This window comes from Eretmochelys imbricata, chromosome 27, assembly GCF_965152235.1.
Source record: "Eretmochelys imbricata isolate rEreImb1 chromosome 27, rEreImb1.hap1, whole genome shotgun sequence".
NCBI lineage: Eukaryota > Metazoa > Chordata > Testudines > Cheloniidae > Eretmochelys > Eretmochelys imbricata.
In genome coordinates, this window is record NC_135598.1 from 3,811,924 (window position 1) to 3,828,736 (window position 16,813).

The 16,813-nt window shown below is 52.0% G+C and overlaps 1 protein-coding gene across 1 annotated transcript in view; it reads right to left on the reverse strand.

Moving 5' to 3' along the window:
* Window positions 1-16,813, reverse strand: part of LOC144257829 (alpha-2-macroglobulin-like protein 1) — a 71,274-nt gene that overhangs the window by 38,543 nt on the left and 15,918 nt on the right. The window contains exons 9-16 of the mRNA XM_077805999.1: window positions 15,461-15,569; window positions 14,406-14,515; window positions 6,441-6,605; window positions 5,120-5,350; window positions 4,622-4,685; window positions 4,331-4,476; window positions 3,785-3,934; window positions 3,080-3,146 (exon numbers count right to left, since the gene is read on the reverse strand). Coding sequence (XP_077662125.1) covers window positions 3,080-3,146; window positions 3,785-3,934; window positions 4,331-4,476; window positions 4,622-4,685; window positions 5,120-5,350; window positions 6,441-6,605; window positions 14,406-14,515; window positions 15,461-15,569 — 1,042 coding nt within the window. The remainder of the gene's footprint in view (window positions 1-3,079; window positions 3,147-3,784; window positions 3,935-4,330; window positions 4,477-4,621; window positions 4,686-5,119; window positions 5,351-6,440; window positions 6,606-14,405; window positions 14,516-15,460; window positions 15,570-16,813) is intronic.

A 16,813-nucleotide genomic window follows, 5' to 3' on the forward strand; every position in this document is an offset into this window, starting at 1 on the left:
AAATGATTAGGGGGCTGGGGCACATGACTTACGAGGAGAGGTTGAGGGAACTGGGCTTATTTTATCTGCAGAAGAGAAGAGTGAGGGGGGATTTGATAGCAGCCTTCAACTACCTTCCAAAGAGGATGGAGCTCAGCTCTTCTCAGTGGTGGCAGATGACAGAACAAGGAGCAATGGTCTCAAGTTGCAGTGGGGGAGGTCTAGGCTGGATATTAGGAAACACTATTTCACTAGGAGGGTGGTGAAGCACTGGAATGCGTTACCTAGGGAGGTGGTGGAATCTCCATCCTTAGAGGTCTTAAGGCCGGCTTGACAAAGCCCTGGCTGGAATGATTAGTTGGGGTTGGTTCTGCTTTGAGCAGGGGGTTGGACTAGATGACCTCCTGAGGTCTCTTCCAACCCTAATCCTCTATGATTCCCCAACTAGACTGAGGGCCTTCTGCAGAAAACACCCCACAGCCAGTTTCCCCCTCCTTTTTTAACACAGGGGGCTTCAACTCCAGCAGCTCTGCTGATCACCACTGTGGCACTCTCCCTGTGTCCCTGCAGCCCAGAGAGGGAGGAAGCACGAGGGTGGCTGGCTGCTGGCTGAGCTCCTCTCCCGCCACTTGGGGCTGCTGCACCTTCCCTGCTCCTGGAGTCACATTTTGCCTCTGCCTCCACTCCCTGACTCACCTGGGCAGATGGTCTGCAAGGCAGGCAGCAGCGCTGGGACTCCAGCATCAGAGAAGGTGCAGCAGCCCCATGTGTGGGGGAAGAGCTCAGTCAGCAGCCAGCCACCTTGCTACTTCCTCCCTCCCCTTGGCTGCAGGGACATAGGGAGAGTGCTGCTGTCCTCGCTACTGGGCGTCCCCACCAGAGGCATAGGGTGACCAGGTGTCCAGTTTTTGACTGGAACACCCGGTCAAAAAGGGATTTTGGCATCTCTGGACAGCACCACTAGCCTCCACGCTGCGTGGCTCCCAGGAAGCAGCCGGCATGTCCCCCTCTGACTCCTACATGCTGGCTCCTCTGCTGTTGCTGCCCCTGCCCTAAGCACTGCCCCCGGGAACCATGGCCAGTGGGAGCTGCAGGGGCAGTGCCGGCAGACGGGGCAGTGTGCAAAGGCACCTGGCCGAGCCTCCGTGTAGGAGCCGGAGGGGCGGAAGGGGGAAATGACACTGCTTCTGGGAGCTGCTTGCGGTGAATGTCTCCCGGACCCTGCACCCCTGACCCTCTCCACAACCCCCTGCCCCAGCCCTGATCCCCCTCCCGCCCTCCAAACCCCTCAATCCCAGCCTGGAGAACCCTCCTGCTCCCCAAACTCCTCATTCCTAGACCCATCCGAGTCCAGACCCCCAGCCAGGGCCCTCACTCCCCCCCATGCCCCAACCCAACCCTGATCCCCCTTCTGCCCTCTGAACCCCTCAGTCCCAGCCCAGAGACCCCTCCCGCACCCTGAACCCCTAATTTCTGACCCCACTCTGGAACCTGCACCCCCAGCCCAGAGCCTGTACCTCCACCCACACCCCAACCCCCTGCCTCAGCCCAGAGCCCCCTCCCATACTCCAAACTCCTTGGCTGCACCCTCTAGCCCGGAGCCCTCTCCTGTACCCCAAACCCCTCAACTGAAGCCCTCACCCGCTCTCGCATCTCAACCCACTGCCTCAGCCTGGAGCCCTCTCCCGCACTCTAAACTCCTTCTGGCCCCACCACGAGCGACAGAGGGAGGGGGGTATGGAGTGAGTGGGGGCAGAACCTCAGAGGAGGGGCGGGGCATTAAAAACTGCTCACTTAAACTTCAAGTTTACTTGGTTTTGCTTCTCAGATATTGTAGAACATAGATTTTAACTTTTTAGGGGCAAGAGTAACATCTTTGCTATATTATACAGCACTAAGTAACACTCAGGAATAACCTTAAAGCTTATTTCCAGCAAACGCAGAGAGTGATTTAGCAGGTCTGAATGAATTGCTTGTGGCTTCCTCACTCCATGCACTGCACAGACACACCGAGAGTGCTGCTGCGTCCCCACCACAGGCATCCTGAGGAGTCTGGGGGGCAAGTGACCCCCCCAGAATCTTTCATTTGTGCCCCCCCACTAGCCACAGCTACAGAGTTCTGCACCAGCCCAAGTCTCTGAATGGACTGATGGTGCATTCCCTGTGGGGCACAATGCAGTAAGCCAAGTCTTGAGGTGACAAAGGCCTGGATAATGGTAGCAAGGTCCACGCCACACTGAAAAGGTTGCAACAGTTTGGTCAGACTTATATGGAGAAATGCCGTCCTGGCTACTGCTGCTATCTGATCAACTCAAAGCAGCTACAGAGTCATTGTGACCTGCACATTGCAAACTTGTGGGTGACCTCCCTGTGGGAGGGGCTGATACAATCTCTGCCATCTCTTCTGGTTGTTTTCCCCAATCTAATCTCAGCCTTACCTGAACAGCCGGATAGCTCTGCTATGCCCCAGCCTCAACTGGACCCTGGGTAAGCACTCAACTGAACCTTTGTGGCTTAGTGTGATGGACACAAAGAGCTGCACGTCGGCAGCAGACAGAAGGCATTGCAAGCTATGCCCCTCCCTCACCCTCCTGGCACTGCACAGACACACTGGATAGGAGTGGGAGACAAGGCAGGACCTTGAAACGCACTCAGGAGCAATAGCCCAGCACCAACCTCTGGGATCTCTACCGAAGCGACAAGACTACTTGAGGGCGAGTTTCTCAGCTCTCTCTAGGGTCCACAGGTGAGTCAACAGCTGCTCATGATCGGTGGTATTTCAGGCAAGCTAGCACTACCATGTCCCTCTCGCTATCGACCAGACCTCAGCATAATCGGTGTCATTTCATTGACTCCAATGGTGCTGTGCCAATTTACACCAGCTGGGGATCTGGCCCCAATACCTACGTATATTTCTCTCTCTGATTCTGAGGCTCCAGTTCAGCAACTGTGGCCTCATCACGCTCTGGCCTAGGCATTTACTTTACCTTAAATAAATGGTAGGAGTCACTGTCAGAAAACTGGCCAGGCCAGGGCCTGCTGTGATGCTGCCACCAGGGATGCATGTATCCAGAGTACTCAGGGAAATATGGACAATTGCCTGACTCGTGCTCTCGAGCCCCAGCGGGATAGTCTCCTTGGGGAAAACGGGGGAGCAAGTTATAGACCTAAAAATAAACAGACAACATGAGGTGTGTGAGCTAAGCCAGGGCCCAATTCCAGTCCCTTCTCTCACTGATGCATCACCCCACAAACCTCCCCAATTGCCCTGGCCAACCTCCAGCACAGATGCCTCCCTCCATCCAGCCCTAGCACTCAACTCCATCTCCCGCAGGGGCGTCTGTTGCTGCAGCTCCCCCAGATCCATTCCTTACTATTATCTGGGCAGGGGCAACTCCTGCTACCGCAGAGGAAGGTAGAGCCTCCCATAGTGCAGCTGGCCAGTTGTCCCCTGCTGTACATGGGGGCAGGGAATTCTCCTGCCCCTGCCCCTGGGGACCAGCTCTGCCCTGGAGAGCGAGCTCCGGTTACCCCGGCCATTATCTCAGCTCCGAGCTCCATGTTCCCAGCCAGAGCTGGGGGGAGGGGGTGCCGGGAGCGGGGCACTGCATGGGCTGATGGGAGAACAGGCAAGGCAAGCGGGGACCCCCCAGAGTTAGGGGCTGTCAAATGTCATGGGAGAAGCCCTCAGATGGGGAGAGGTGTCCTCGAGGTCCCCCAGCAGCTGTGCATCGCCCCTCCCTGCATGGGGGGAGGACTCGAGTGGGAAGTGGCCGGGCGAGCGGCTGAGCTGCTCTGGACTCACAGTGTCGACGCTGAGCTCAGCCTCGGGCTTCATGAGCAGCACGCTCTGATCCACGGCGCGGACGGCGCACAGGGACCCGGGGGCAGCCTGCACCCGCAGCTGGAGCTCTGAGCCCGGCAAGGCCCGGTCCTGCGAGAAGGCCAGCTTCACCTGGGGAGGCACAGCGTGTCAGAGGGGCGGGGGAGACAGACCCCCAGGGGCAGGAGGAGACAGGCCAGGGCAGGGGCGAGGGCAGGCACCGAGGGTCACTCTGGCCCCAGACCCCACTGGATGAAGAGTTGGGGCTTTGGGAGTCGGTGCTGGGGGTCGGGGGTTGAGGCAGCCCAAGCTCATTCAGCGCCCCCATGGGACGGCTCATGGAGCAGCAGTTATTCATAGACACCCCGGGGGAGGGGAATGGGGGTGCAACGACCCTGGCGCTGCTGTAAGGCCAGCGAAGGGAGGAGCCGAGGGCACCCAGTGATGCCCCTGCTCAGGGCTCCTGTTATGTGGCAGGGAGCGATTCCCCCACCCCAAAGGCTCCTCCGCCCCGAGCCCCAGGCTCACCTTGTTCGGGAGGCACTTGGCCATGCGCAGCAGGGTGCTGTCGGCAGCCATCTCACCATCGGGCAGCACCGTGTAACCCAGCACCTTGGCAGTGGGCGCCAGCTCAGCACCGATGGGCAGCTCCACAGAGAAGGAGCCCTTCAGCCCTAGGGATGGTGGGAAACACCCAGGGGAAGTCAGGCCCAGCAGGCAGAGCCCCCTCCCCCAGCCTGGCCCCTGCTCAGGGGCTCGATCCCCAGTTGCTCCTGGGAGCAGGGGCCTCCCTGCAGTGACCCCTCCCCTGCCACTTACCAGCCCCCTCCCTGAGGTCCAGCCCCTTGTGGAGGATCCTGGTGATGGCTCCCTTGGCCACGACCTGCGGAGGAGGAGACGGGAGTCACTGAGCAGATGCTATATTGGGGGCTGACAAAATCCCTGACGTGGGGATGGCTACACAGGCTGGAGTCAGGGCAGGGTGCGGCCTCTCCACTTCATGGACTGAGCCATGGCAGGGGAGCAAGAAAGCATATTCAGGCAGGTATCCTATTTCCCAGCCCCCCAGGTCAGCCAGCCCCCACTTTGAGGCCAGACTGTAACCAGAGCCCCGAGTGGGAAAAGGAGAAAAGCCCCGCCTTGATCTAGCCCCACCCTTGTCGTTGAAAGGAACTGTTCTATTGCCCACTGGCCTGTTGTGGGGTCACAGGACTGATAGCGCATCTCATGCTCACACACACGCATGCACACACACACCTTGTGCTCACACACACACACACACACACACACACTTTAGTCTCCCAGGATGGGGCTCACCAGGAAGATGAAATCCAGGCTCCTGGACACGTTCCCCAGGGCCTCCCTAGCAATGATGTAATCCACCTGGAGCTGCTGGGCCTGGTCGCAGGGCAGCACCCCACCCAGCGAGCGGATCTTCAGGAAACTCTGGCTCTTGGAGTAGAAGGGCTCCAGGTGACGATAGGCATCCGGGTAACTGGGAGAGACTCTCCCATACACATAACTGCGATCCACCTGCTTGAACTGCCCCTGGGGGATAGAGAGAGCGATGGGGATCATCAGGGATGCAGAGTGCCCAGCATGGACAGGAATGCTGCCGGGGCAGGGCAGGTTTTGCTAACTGATTTCTTCATCAAGACCCCTTGCCCTGTGTCCATAAGAGTTAGAGTAGAAAGAGAGAGAATCTGGAGCACTGGGCCTGGTGTAAGATCTGAGGCCTGAACCACAGTCAGCATAGCCAGGCCATGCTATGAGCAAAACTCAGGCCCTGTCATAAAGCAGACGCCTGCTTACAAGTCCACTGTCTGGTACAAGAACTTGGCAAAGATATGACTAGCATTGCTAAAACACGGGCTTTCCTAAGAAGTAGTACGTGTTCATGTAAACACAGGCTAGCACAGGTACACCCTAACCTAGAGTTCTCAAGTAACGGCATAAACACAATCCTTGGAGATGGTACAGGAACACGCTGACCTGAAGTAAGATAAGAATGGGATGACAGAGTAATGAATGGGGATGTTTTGTTTGAACCAGCAGGTACAAGGTGTAGGGTGGGTAACTAACCATGTCAGGAGTTTCATACGTAACTTGTTTGCATCAATGTAAAAAAGGGGAAGTCATAGGAAGGGCACCTTTGTCCAGCTGAGGGAGCAGCAGACAGTCCCACTGCTGACTGAGCTGGTCCATTGTCATGAGCATACATACATTACTGTACCTGTAACCACGGAGCCAAGGCGCTAGGACTGTGCTTCACTGACAATAAACCTAGCCAAGTGCCTTTGCCACTGAACCATGCCTGTGGTCTCTCGGCACTCTCTGCTAGTGCTGCTAACACCGGAGCTCCAAGAACAGAAGCACTGAGCTGCTGTAACAGTTTAGCAGCCTAGACAGCGTAATCGCAGCAAAAACAACATTTCTCAGCACTTAACACGAGTGACATGGAAAACCCCCGTGGTTCAAATGAAGCAGCCCGACAGAAGCAATGCAGCAACCCCTGAGTTGCTGGGCCCAGTGCTGGGTGCCCTCGTACATCAAGTGCGGGTGTCCAGTCCAGCCCAAAAGAGATGATCAGAGGCTGGAGTGCAGGGTCCCCACAGGTGTTGGGATGCCCATCACTTACCTTCAGAGTGACCCTCCCAGTCCAGCCGGAGGTGTCCAGCTCGAAGGAGGCTCTGCCAGACTCGTCTGTCAGGAAGGTCTGGTCCTGCCTCACGTCTCCGTAGCTAACAAAGAGTTGCAGCTTCTCATTCTTCAGTGCAGAGCCATCTGCTGTCTTCAGGAGCATCTGAGCCGGGAGAGAAAGGGGGAGATTCACAACTCAAGGGAGCAGACTTCTGGGAGAGTGTTGCCCACTAGGGGCTGAAGAGCTGGATGGGAGCAGAAAGGGACAATGCAATCCAACACTGAGAGGCAAAAGGAGAGCTGGGATAGGGTGTTGGGGCTGAGGACTGAGGGGCATTAGCAGATCTGGGAAGAAGCTGGGGCAGGACTGGAATAGCTGGGGGTGCTGGGGTGAGCACTGAGGGGTAACAGGTTGTCTGACCCCTTGACTGAGCCCTCCCTTGGGATGTGGGACTCTGCAGTCCAACTGCTCTCAAACCCTGAAACCAGGGCCTCAGACCTCCTCACCCCACCGAGTTGCTTTGCTTGCACACATTCTCTCAGAGTCTCACCTGAGCTGTGGCCACTCTGGGATTCAAGATTAACCCCTTAGGGACAACGTGGTAGAAAAGCAAAGAACTTGGGGTTAACAAAGGAATTTCTAAACCACAGTCACTTTACTGTTAGATGGCTCAAGAGTTACAGATCTTTGCCAAAGAGCAAACGTCCTGATGAGCACCCTTCTCTATTCTGATCTCATCCTGCCTCTGACTCTGGGGTTTGTCAACAGTTGAGGATGGGCAGAATTCCTCCTGCCTTGTCTGTCCCCAGCCAGTCCTTCTGGCATGTGGCAATGGTCGGCATGGCTGCACAGAGCAGCGCCTCTTCTTAAGTAGAGCCTCTCTGGACCCTTCTGCCATGTGCTCAGCTGGAAAACTCCTTCCCCCTCCCCCAGACGTGCTCACCCCGCCTGCGGGCCCTTTTGTAGAAATAACATTGTTTTGTGGGGGTGGGTCAGTAGTTGAGAGACAATCAATATTGATGGTGCTAGATTGCCATCTTGAGATCTTCTCCATGATAGTCCTTCAACAAAGTGTCACACACTTTTCCTAGGCTAGGCACCTGTCGAGAATGCAATGAGATAATCTGCCTTGGGTAAATTTATGTGTGTGTACAGCCCATAATACAAAGGGAAGGTACTTACCCGTTAGTAACTGGAGTTCTTTGAGATGTGGTGCCTACATGTGCTCCACTTCTGGGGGGTGCGTATCTGCCCCATGTGATGCAGATCTGAATGCTTTAGCCTCCAGTGGCCATTGGTTGTGCCTGCGCCCTGCATACCTCCTTTGGGCACACCCTTACCAAGGGCATAAAGGGGGAGGAGCAACCAAACAACCCTCATAGAATCATAGAATATCAGGGCTGGAAGGGACCTCAGGAGGTCATCTAGTCCAACCCCCTGCTCAAAGCAGGACCAATCCCCAACTAAATCATCCCAGCCAGGGCTTTGTCAAGCCTGACCTTAAAAATATCAAAGGAAGAAGATTCCACCACCTCCCTAGGTAACCCATTCCAGTGCTTCATCACCCTCCTAGTGAAAAAGATTTTCCTAATATCCAACCTAAACCTCCCCCACTAAACCTCCTCCCCTCAGCTCCACCCCAATTGTCAAGACCATAACAATAGACTTGTCAGTAACGGGGAAAGGGGGGTGGATTGTGCAGCATATTTAAACAACACATCTCAAAAACTCCAGTTATTAGCAGGTACGTAACTTCCTTTTCTCCATCAAGTGCTTGTCTATATTTGCTCCACTTCTGGTGACTCACAGTGTATCATAAAGGTGGAGAGGAGTGAGTCTACTGAAACATTCTATCATGCATCTCTATCGAACCAACCATCAGAAGGAGATGCTTTCACAATCGAGTACTGTCTGGTAAATGCATCCGATGAAATGTGCTGTAGCTCACGAAAGCTTATGCTCAAATAAATTTGTTAGTCTCTAAGGTGCCACAGGTACTCTTTTTTTTTTTGGTAAAAGTATGTACGCTACCCCATGTAGCAGCTACATACATCAGTTAAAGAAACACCCTACAAGGAAGCAGTGGAAGCTGCCTGATGGAATGTAATTTAACCTGTCATGATTGTTCTAAATTCTGTCTCATAAGCTAGTTTAATGCAACTGGACACCCACTTGGAAATCCTCTGAATCAAAATTCCTTGACCCTTTGACATCTCAGCTATAGAAATAAATAGCCTAGGAGATACCCTGAAAGGCTTTGTCCTATTCATAAGAATGGCCATACTGGGTCAGACCATTGGTCCATCTAGCCCAGTATCCTGTCTTCCGACAGTGGCCAAATGCCAGGTGCTTCAGAGGGAATGAACAGAACAGGTAATCATCAAGTGACCTGTTGTCCACTCCCAGCTTCTGGTGAACTGAGGTTAGGGACACTCGGAGCATGGTTTTGCATCCCAGCCCATCCTGGCTAATACCCATCACTAGACCTATCTTCCATGAAGTTATCTAGTTCTTTTTGAACCCTGTTTTGACCTTCACAACATCCCTTGGCAAAGAGTTCTACAAGTTGACTGTGCATTGTGTGAAGAAGAACTTCCTTTTGTTTGTGTTAAACTGTTGCCTATTCATTTCATTGGTTGACCCCTAGTTCTCGCATTATGTGACAGAGTAAATAACAATTCCTTATTTACTTTCTCCACACCAGTCAAGATTTTATAGACCTCTATCTTATCACCCGCTTAGGCGTCTCTTTTCCAAACTGAAAAGTCACAGTCTTTTTAATTTCTCCTCATACGGAAGCTATTCCGTGCCCCTAATCATTTTAGTTGCCCTTTCTTAACCCTTTCCAATTCCAGTGTATCTTTTTTGAGATGGGGCAACCAGATCTGTACACAGTATTTAAGATGGGGACATACTATGGATTTACATAGATGTATTTGGATACTTTCTGTCTTGTTATCTATCCCTACCCCTTCAAGCTCTGTCTTCCAGATAGAAGGACAGGGCTTGAAGGACATCTAACATGTAAGGCCACTTCACCTCTCAAGGAACGGGGCTTAGGAAAGAATACAGATAAAGGTATTAAATGGTTTAAATGATCGCCTGAAACCGCTTCTGAGAGAAATTTAGGATGTGGTTTAAATGCCACATTATCTTTATGAAAGACAGTCTATGATGACCTTGTAATCTGCCAACCCTATGAGCTGATGTAAATGTTATGAGGAATGAAGTCTTCATAGACCAATGTAGACCAGCTCAAACAGATGGTCCATCAGACAGATAAGCACCATATTAAGGTCCTATGATGGAGGAAGCTGTTGCTCCAGGAGAAAGACTCTGATAAGTCCCCTTAAAATCTTGCTTACTAGACGATGAGAGAAAACTGTATAATGTTTTGCTGGTGGATGATGCACCAAGTTCACCACCAGATGAACCCATATTGAGCTCACAGATGGGCCAGATGTTTTCAAGGACAGCAAATATTGAAGTATATCAGGAATTGATGGCCCTGTTGGGGGCAGATTGTGTTGAGATGACCATGCAGAGAGGTGTGTCCACATCGCAGCCTAGGTACACCTACTGGACTGTTTCTACTCTGAACTAGGATATTTTGTACATCTGCAAAACAAGTTTTTTCTACGTCCAGTAACCAGGCAGTTTCCATGCTATCAGATACAGGGATATCAGGTCTGGGTGAAGAACAGAGGTAGTGCAACTGGAGGGGTCAGTGGCAGAGATTTGAGTTCTGGATGCCAGTATTGTCTGGCCAAGCTGGGGCTGCCAGTATGACCAAGGCTTTGTCCTGTTTGATTTTCTGAGCTGCTCAAGGTAAGCGGCGCTGAGCTGGAGCCTGCACCCCAACCCCCTGCCCTGAGCCCCCTCGTACACCCCGCACCCCTCCTGCACCCCAACCCCCTGCCCTGAGCCCCCTTGTGCATCCCGCACCCCTCCTGCACCCCACCCCCCTGCTCTGAGCCTCCTTCTGCACTCCGCATCCCTCCCTGCACCCCAGCCCCCTGCCCTGAGCCCCCTCGTACACCCTGGACCCCTCCTGTGCCCCAACCCTTTGCCCTGAGCCTCTTCCTGCACATGCACCTCCTCCCATACCCCGCTCTCCCTCCCGCACCCCAACCCCCTACCCCAGCCCTACATTCATGGCCCTGCATGCAATTTCCCCACCCAGATGTGGCCCTCGGGCCAAAAAGTTTGCCCCCCCGGTCTAGTGCTATCATACCTATATCTACCCTTATTACTAAAGGCTTTCTCTAATACATAAGGTTCAAAAAAGTGTATCCTAGCAGAACAGAATAGTGAGCCCCCTTCACTACCCTCACAAGAAGAAGAGGAGGCTGAAAACTCTTCTTCTAATGGATGGGCTGATCTTAAGGGTGTCTGAGGAACATCATGGAATCACAGAAATGTAGGGCTGGAAGGAACATTGAGAGGTTCCTAGTCCATCTAGTCCAGCCCCCTGCACTGAGGCAGGATCAAGTAAACCTAGACAAGACCATCCCTGACAGATGTTTGCCCAACCTGTTCTTAAACACCTCCAGTGATGGGGTTTCCACAACCACGCTTGGAAATGTGTTCCAGAGCTTAAGTGAATTTATAGTTAGAAAGTTTTTCCTCATAACTAACCCTAAATCTCCCTTGCAGCAGATTAAGTCCATTACTCCTTGTCTGACCTTCAGTGGAGATGGAAACAATTGATCTCCATCCTCTTTATAACAGCCCTTAACATATTTGAAGACTGTCATCAGGTCCCCCATCAGCCTTCTTTTCTTCAGATTAAATATGCCCAGTTTTTTAACCTTTCCTCATATGGCAGGACATTTGCCTTTGATCATTTTTGTTGTTCTCCTCTGGACTGTCTCCAATTTATCCACATCTTTCTTAAAGCGTGGCACCCAGAACTGGACACAGTATTGCAGCTGAGGTCTCACCAGTGCCGAGTGGAGTGGGACAGTTACCTCCCGTGCTATACATTCAGCACTCCTGTCAGTACACCTCAGAATTATATTAGCCCTTTTTGTAACTGCATCACACTGTTGACTTGTATTCAGTTTGTGATTGACTGTAACTCGCACATCCTTTCCAGCAGTATTATCATCTAGCCAGGTATTCCTCATTTTGTAGTTGTTCATTTGATTTCAACTCCCTAAGTGTTGTACATTGCACTTGTCTTTAATTAATTACATCTTATTGATTTCAGACCCATTCTCTAATTTGTCAGAGTTGTTTAGAATTTTAATCCTGTCCTCCAAAGTGCTTGCAACCCCTCCCAGCTTGGTGTCATCAGCAAATTTTATAAGCACACTCTCCATTCCATTATCCAAGTCATTAAATTACAATACTGAGTAGTACTGGACCCAGGATTGATGCTTGAGGGACCCCATTAGACACCAAGTCCTGTCTGCAGTGCCAAGGGATCAGTCACCAGAGGAACTAAGGACTCAGGACTCCTTCTCTTTGGGCGTCAGAGGGAACAGGGATTGGCCTCGAGCTGCCCTTCTTAAGTCACAAAGAAAGAGGTGACTTAGCAGGCACCTGAGGAGGAGATCTACTCCCATGCCCTTGGCAGGATGGTGTCTGTCATAAATATAAAGGGAAGGATAACCACCTTTCTGTATAAAGTGCTATAAAATCCCTCATGGCCAGAGACAACATCCTGTTACCTGTAAAGGGTTAAGAAGCTCAGCTAATCTGGCTGGCACCTGACTCAAAGGACTAATAAGGGGACAAGATACTTTCAACTCGGGGCGGGGGGGGGAGGACTTTTGTTTGTTCTCTTTGCTTACGTGGTTGTTCTCTCTTGCGACTGAGAGAGGCCAGACAGAATCCATCTTCTCCAACCCATCCTAATCCAAGTCTCCAATATTGCAACCAGTATAGGTAAGCCAGGCAAGGCGAATTAGTTTATCTGTTGTTTTATGTGAATTTTCCCTGTGTTAATAGGGAGGTTTATTCCTGTTTTCTGTAACTGTAAGATTTTGCCCAGAGACGGATCCTCTGTGTTTTGAATCTGAATACCCTGTAAAGTATTTTCCATTCTGATTTTATAGAGATGCTTTTTACCTTTCTTTTTTTTTTTAAATAAAATCCTTCTTTTAAGAACCTGACTGATTTTTCCATTGTTCCAAGATCCAGGGGTTTGGGTTTTTGATGATTTTGTAACCAATTGGTTAGGATATTATTCTCAAGCCTCCCCAGGAAAGGGGGTATAGGGTTTGGGGGCATATTTTGGGGGAAGACGTCTCCAAGTGGTCTCTTTCCCTGTTCTTTGTTTAAACGCTTGGTGGTGGCAGCATACTGTTCAAGGCCAAGGCAAAGTTTGTACCTTGGGGAAGTTTTTAACCTAAGCTGGTAAGAATAAGTTTAGGGGGTCTTTCATGCGGGTCCCCACATCTGTACCCTAGAGTTCAGAGTGGGGAAGAAACCCTGACAGTGTACATCACACTCGAGGTTGCTAACCGGGGCAGGCACAGCCTTAGAGGCTGAAGAGATGGCTACCAGGGTACTTTTTACTCAAGGGTGACCGGTCCTGGGAGGATCTTGCATCTCTTTAGGGACGGAGCCTGGACTCCTAGACTTCTCCAGGAGAAATACTTTCAGTCTAGTCTCCCTGGATTTCACAGCCCGTTTTGGGAGGCCTCTGAAGTCCCTGCACAGCTCTCTAATGTGTGTCTGTGTACCCAAGCAATACAGACACTTAGAGTGTCTGTTGTTCCCGGCATGGCAGATCCACGTAAGGGACATAATTTAAATCCTGGGGACTAAACCCCCCTGTACCTGGAGAAGACAGCAACTGCTCATCTCAGAGCCCTACCCCCCCATACCAGGATTCATGGATTCCAAGGCCAGAAGGGATCATTGTGATCATCCAGTCTGATATCCTGCATAGCACAGGCCAGCGAACTGCCCCAAAATAATTCCCAGAGCCGATCTGTTAGATCATCCCATCTTCATTTACAAATTGTCAGGGATGGAGAATCCACCACAGCCCTCAGTAAATTGTTAGTTAATTACCCTCACTATAAAAAATGTACACCTGATTTCCAGTTCGAATTTGTCTAGCTTCAACTTCCAGATTGTGTTAGACCTTTCTCTGCTAGATTGAAGAGCCCATTATTGAATATTTGTTCCCGATGTTGATACTTACAAATTGTAATCAAGTCACCGCTTAACCTTCTCTTTGTTAAGATAAATAGATGCAGCTCTTTGAGTCTCTCACTATAATGTATGATTTCTAATATTTCAGCCATTCTTGGGGCTCTTCTCTGAACCCTCTTCAATTTATCATTATCCTTGTTGAATTGTGGGAACCAGAACTGGACACAGTGTTCCAGCAGTGGACACACAAGTGAAAAATATAAAGGTAACAGAACCTGTCTATTCCTACTCGAGAGTCTCCTGTTTATACATCCCAGGATTGCATTAGCTCTTTTGGCCCCGTTGGCACACTGGGAGTTTGTCTTCGATCCCCAAGTGTTTTTCAGAGTCCCTGCTTCCCAGCTAGACTCCCCCACCCTGTAAGCATGGCTGACATTCTTTGCTCCAAGGAGAGGGTGTCCAAGACTCAAATCCTTCCTAAAACAGGAGAGTTCAGCTAAACTAACTAAACCACTATCTCCAGTAAAAATTGTTAACTATCAAAAATTACTATTTACAAAACATAAAGAGAAAAATTTCAGCGGAGCAGGAGACCAGACACTGCTGCTGGCTTGGTCTCACAGCCAGAGGCCCTGAGAAGGAACTGAGGGTTGACTGGTTGCTTAACCCCCATTGTGCCCTCGGTAAGAGGGGGCTTGAGGACATGGAGCACACAGCTAAAGCATTCTGATCTCCAGTGCATGGGGAACATGTGCACCAGAAGTGCAGCACATCTGGCAAACAGTCAGTGTAAATGGAGGTTACAGTTTGGTTCAGACATATTCCACTCTGTCACACTGGTACTCCTGTTACCTTGCCAGTGTAGGGGATTCCAGCCTTGTAGGTAGTGTCAGCGTCCTCAAAGGTCACGGTAGCGATTTCAGATGTGATCTTGCAGCTCTTGGTTGCGTTGAGCTCCACCCCTAGCAGGAGAGGGAGGGACGATAGGAAGAAGGTGCTGGGAACGACACCAGAGTTCAGGCTACGTCCCAGATTTCTCTCCATAACAATACATGCAGCCATTTCTACCCCCTCTCGCTATGGGCTGGAGGGTGTGATCTTGGTGGAGAATTTGGAAAGTTTGGCTGGGGTCGGAGAAGGATTTTCCTGGGGAATCTGGAAACTAGAAAATTTAGATCCACCTTCCCATGGGGCTTAATCCCAAACCAGCCACTTGACATTTGCCAGCAGGCTCTCCTGCGCTGCGGCCCTTTCCCCAGCAGAGCGCTCTTAACTGAACAGCCCCAGAGCTGACCCCGCACACAGGCCTCTCGGCACAGTGCCTGCCCCCAGAAAGGGCCGTTTTCAGAAGTGCCCAGTGACCCGTTGCCATTCTGGACCCGCTCTCCTCCAGCCACTTCGCCATCGCTGATGTCAGCACCCAAGGGTAACGCTGTAGCCACCCCACAGTTACAGTTTTCAGCCAAATGGGTGTCAACTGCTCTGGAAATCAGGATTCTTCTGGGTTAAATATGGAGTTATCTGGGGTCATTAATAAGCAATTAGCACTTGCAGTTTTGAACGCTAAGCGCTAACGTCACTGAGGCTGTGACTCAGGACCCAGCGACACAGGCTGGGCCTTCACTCCACTCTGCCAGCTCAGTCCAAAGCCAGAGGCCTCTCGCGGGAGGCTGTTTAGTCTTTGCATGAATGTACCCAGGTCTGAACTCCTCATGAGGGATCAATCCAGAGATGGGCTGAACCAAAACCCCAGATCCAACCCCCAAACGCTACCTCTTGGGCCCATCTCTAAAGCAGCTGGGGTACAAACGACATTACCACATGTGCAAGTGAGACCCCTCTGTCTCTGGATGTTTACTGCTGGGGGCTGCCTGGGGGCGTGCATGTGTGCTTGATTTCAGTCCCACCTGTCCCCTCCTCCATGAGAGAGGCCTTGGCCTGGAGGCTCCTCTTGTAGCCAGAGTGGGTCAGGTTGAAGGGAGCCGTCCCCACCTCTCTGGAAAAGCAGCCGTTGCTCTCAGTCTGGAGGGAGAGAATCACGGCCCATTAGCAGCAACTCTGCAGCAGGCCCTGCAGGTGTCAGCCCAGCAGTTCTCTAATCGGGCTTGGCCTGGTTAGCGCTTGGACGGGAGACACTCAAAGAAAACCTGGGTGCTGGTCAGCAGCAGGGGGCGCTCACACCTTGGAGTCGGCCCTGACACCGGTATCCCAGCACGGCACTAGGGGGCGCTGTGCAGCTGGAGCTGCTGTGGATGGATGAGACGTAAAACAGAGGCCCTGGCCACTCGTGACCATCCCCTGGTGCTTGTCCCCCATCGTCGTGTTAACGCTGGATAATTCCAATTGGTCCCCCAACCCCGCAGGACTGAGAGCATTCAGGGAGATCTGTGTCTTTACAGTGCCCCCGCCTAACGAGAGCTGCTGATGAGGAAGGGAGGCCCCGTAACCTAGGACACTGGCCTAGGTCTGGAGAGACCGGGGGGCAAGTCCCTGCTTTGCCACAGACTGCCTGCAAGTCCCTCTGAGTACGGCTCCAGCAGAAACACCCTGCGGCACCGAGTCTCAGAGCCCAGCTGCGGGGCTAAAACCAGCAGGTCGATGTTCAGGTCCAGGCTCTAGACCCGGGGAGGGGGAGGGTCTCAGAGCCCAGGCTGCACCCGAGCATCTACACTGTTACTTTAGCACCACGGCGCAAACCCCAGGCAGCAGAGCTGGGCTCGGAGATGCTGCCACAGGGTTTTTGCTGCGCAGACGGACCCTGAGCATCTCCGTGCCTCAGTTCCCCATCTGTACAATGGGGACAGGAGCCTGCCCTGCCTCCCAGGAGTTAGGAGGGTCAGTGAGGCCCTGAGATATTATGGTGAAGGGGGGGTGGCGTATAAGGCCCTAAGCCCTGCTCAACAGCTGCCAGTTGTCTGTAGTGTGATTGAAATATACTGTGTGGTCTGGTCTGTTTGTTTGTGCTGACCATGTGTGTGCTGAGCCTAGCGGGCTGCTAGGCAAGGCTGAGAGCTGCTTAAGGAGGCTGTGATCCCTAAGCCATTTAGCCCCCATCAACCTTTAACCAGGGGGCGGGACTATTCAGGAGGACCCGGGCTTTAAAAAGCCTGCTCGTAAGCAACCAGAGGAGCTAGCGAATAGGAGCAGCTAACAGGGGAGTTTTAAGAGGGAGTTTAGAGCAGGGAGTGTGAGCCGCGGGGTTAAATACACTTAACATTCTTTAAATTTAAAGCCCAAACCACCTCCTGATAAAACAAAGC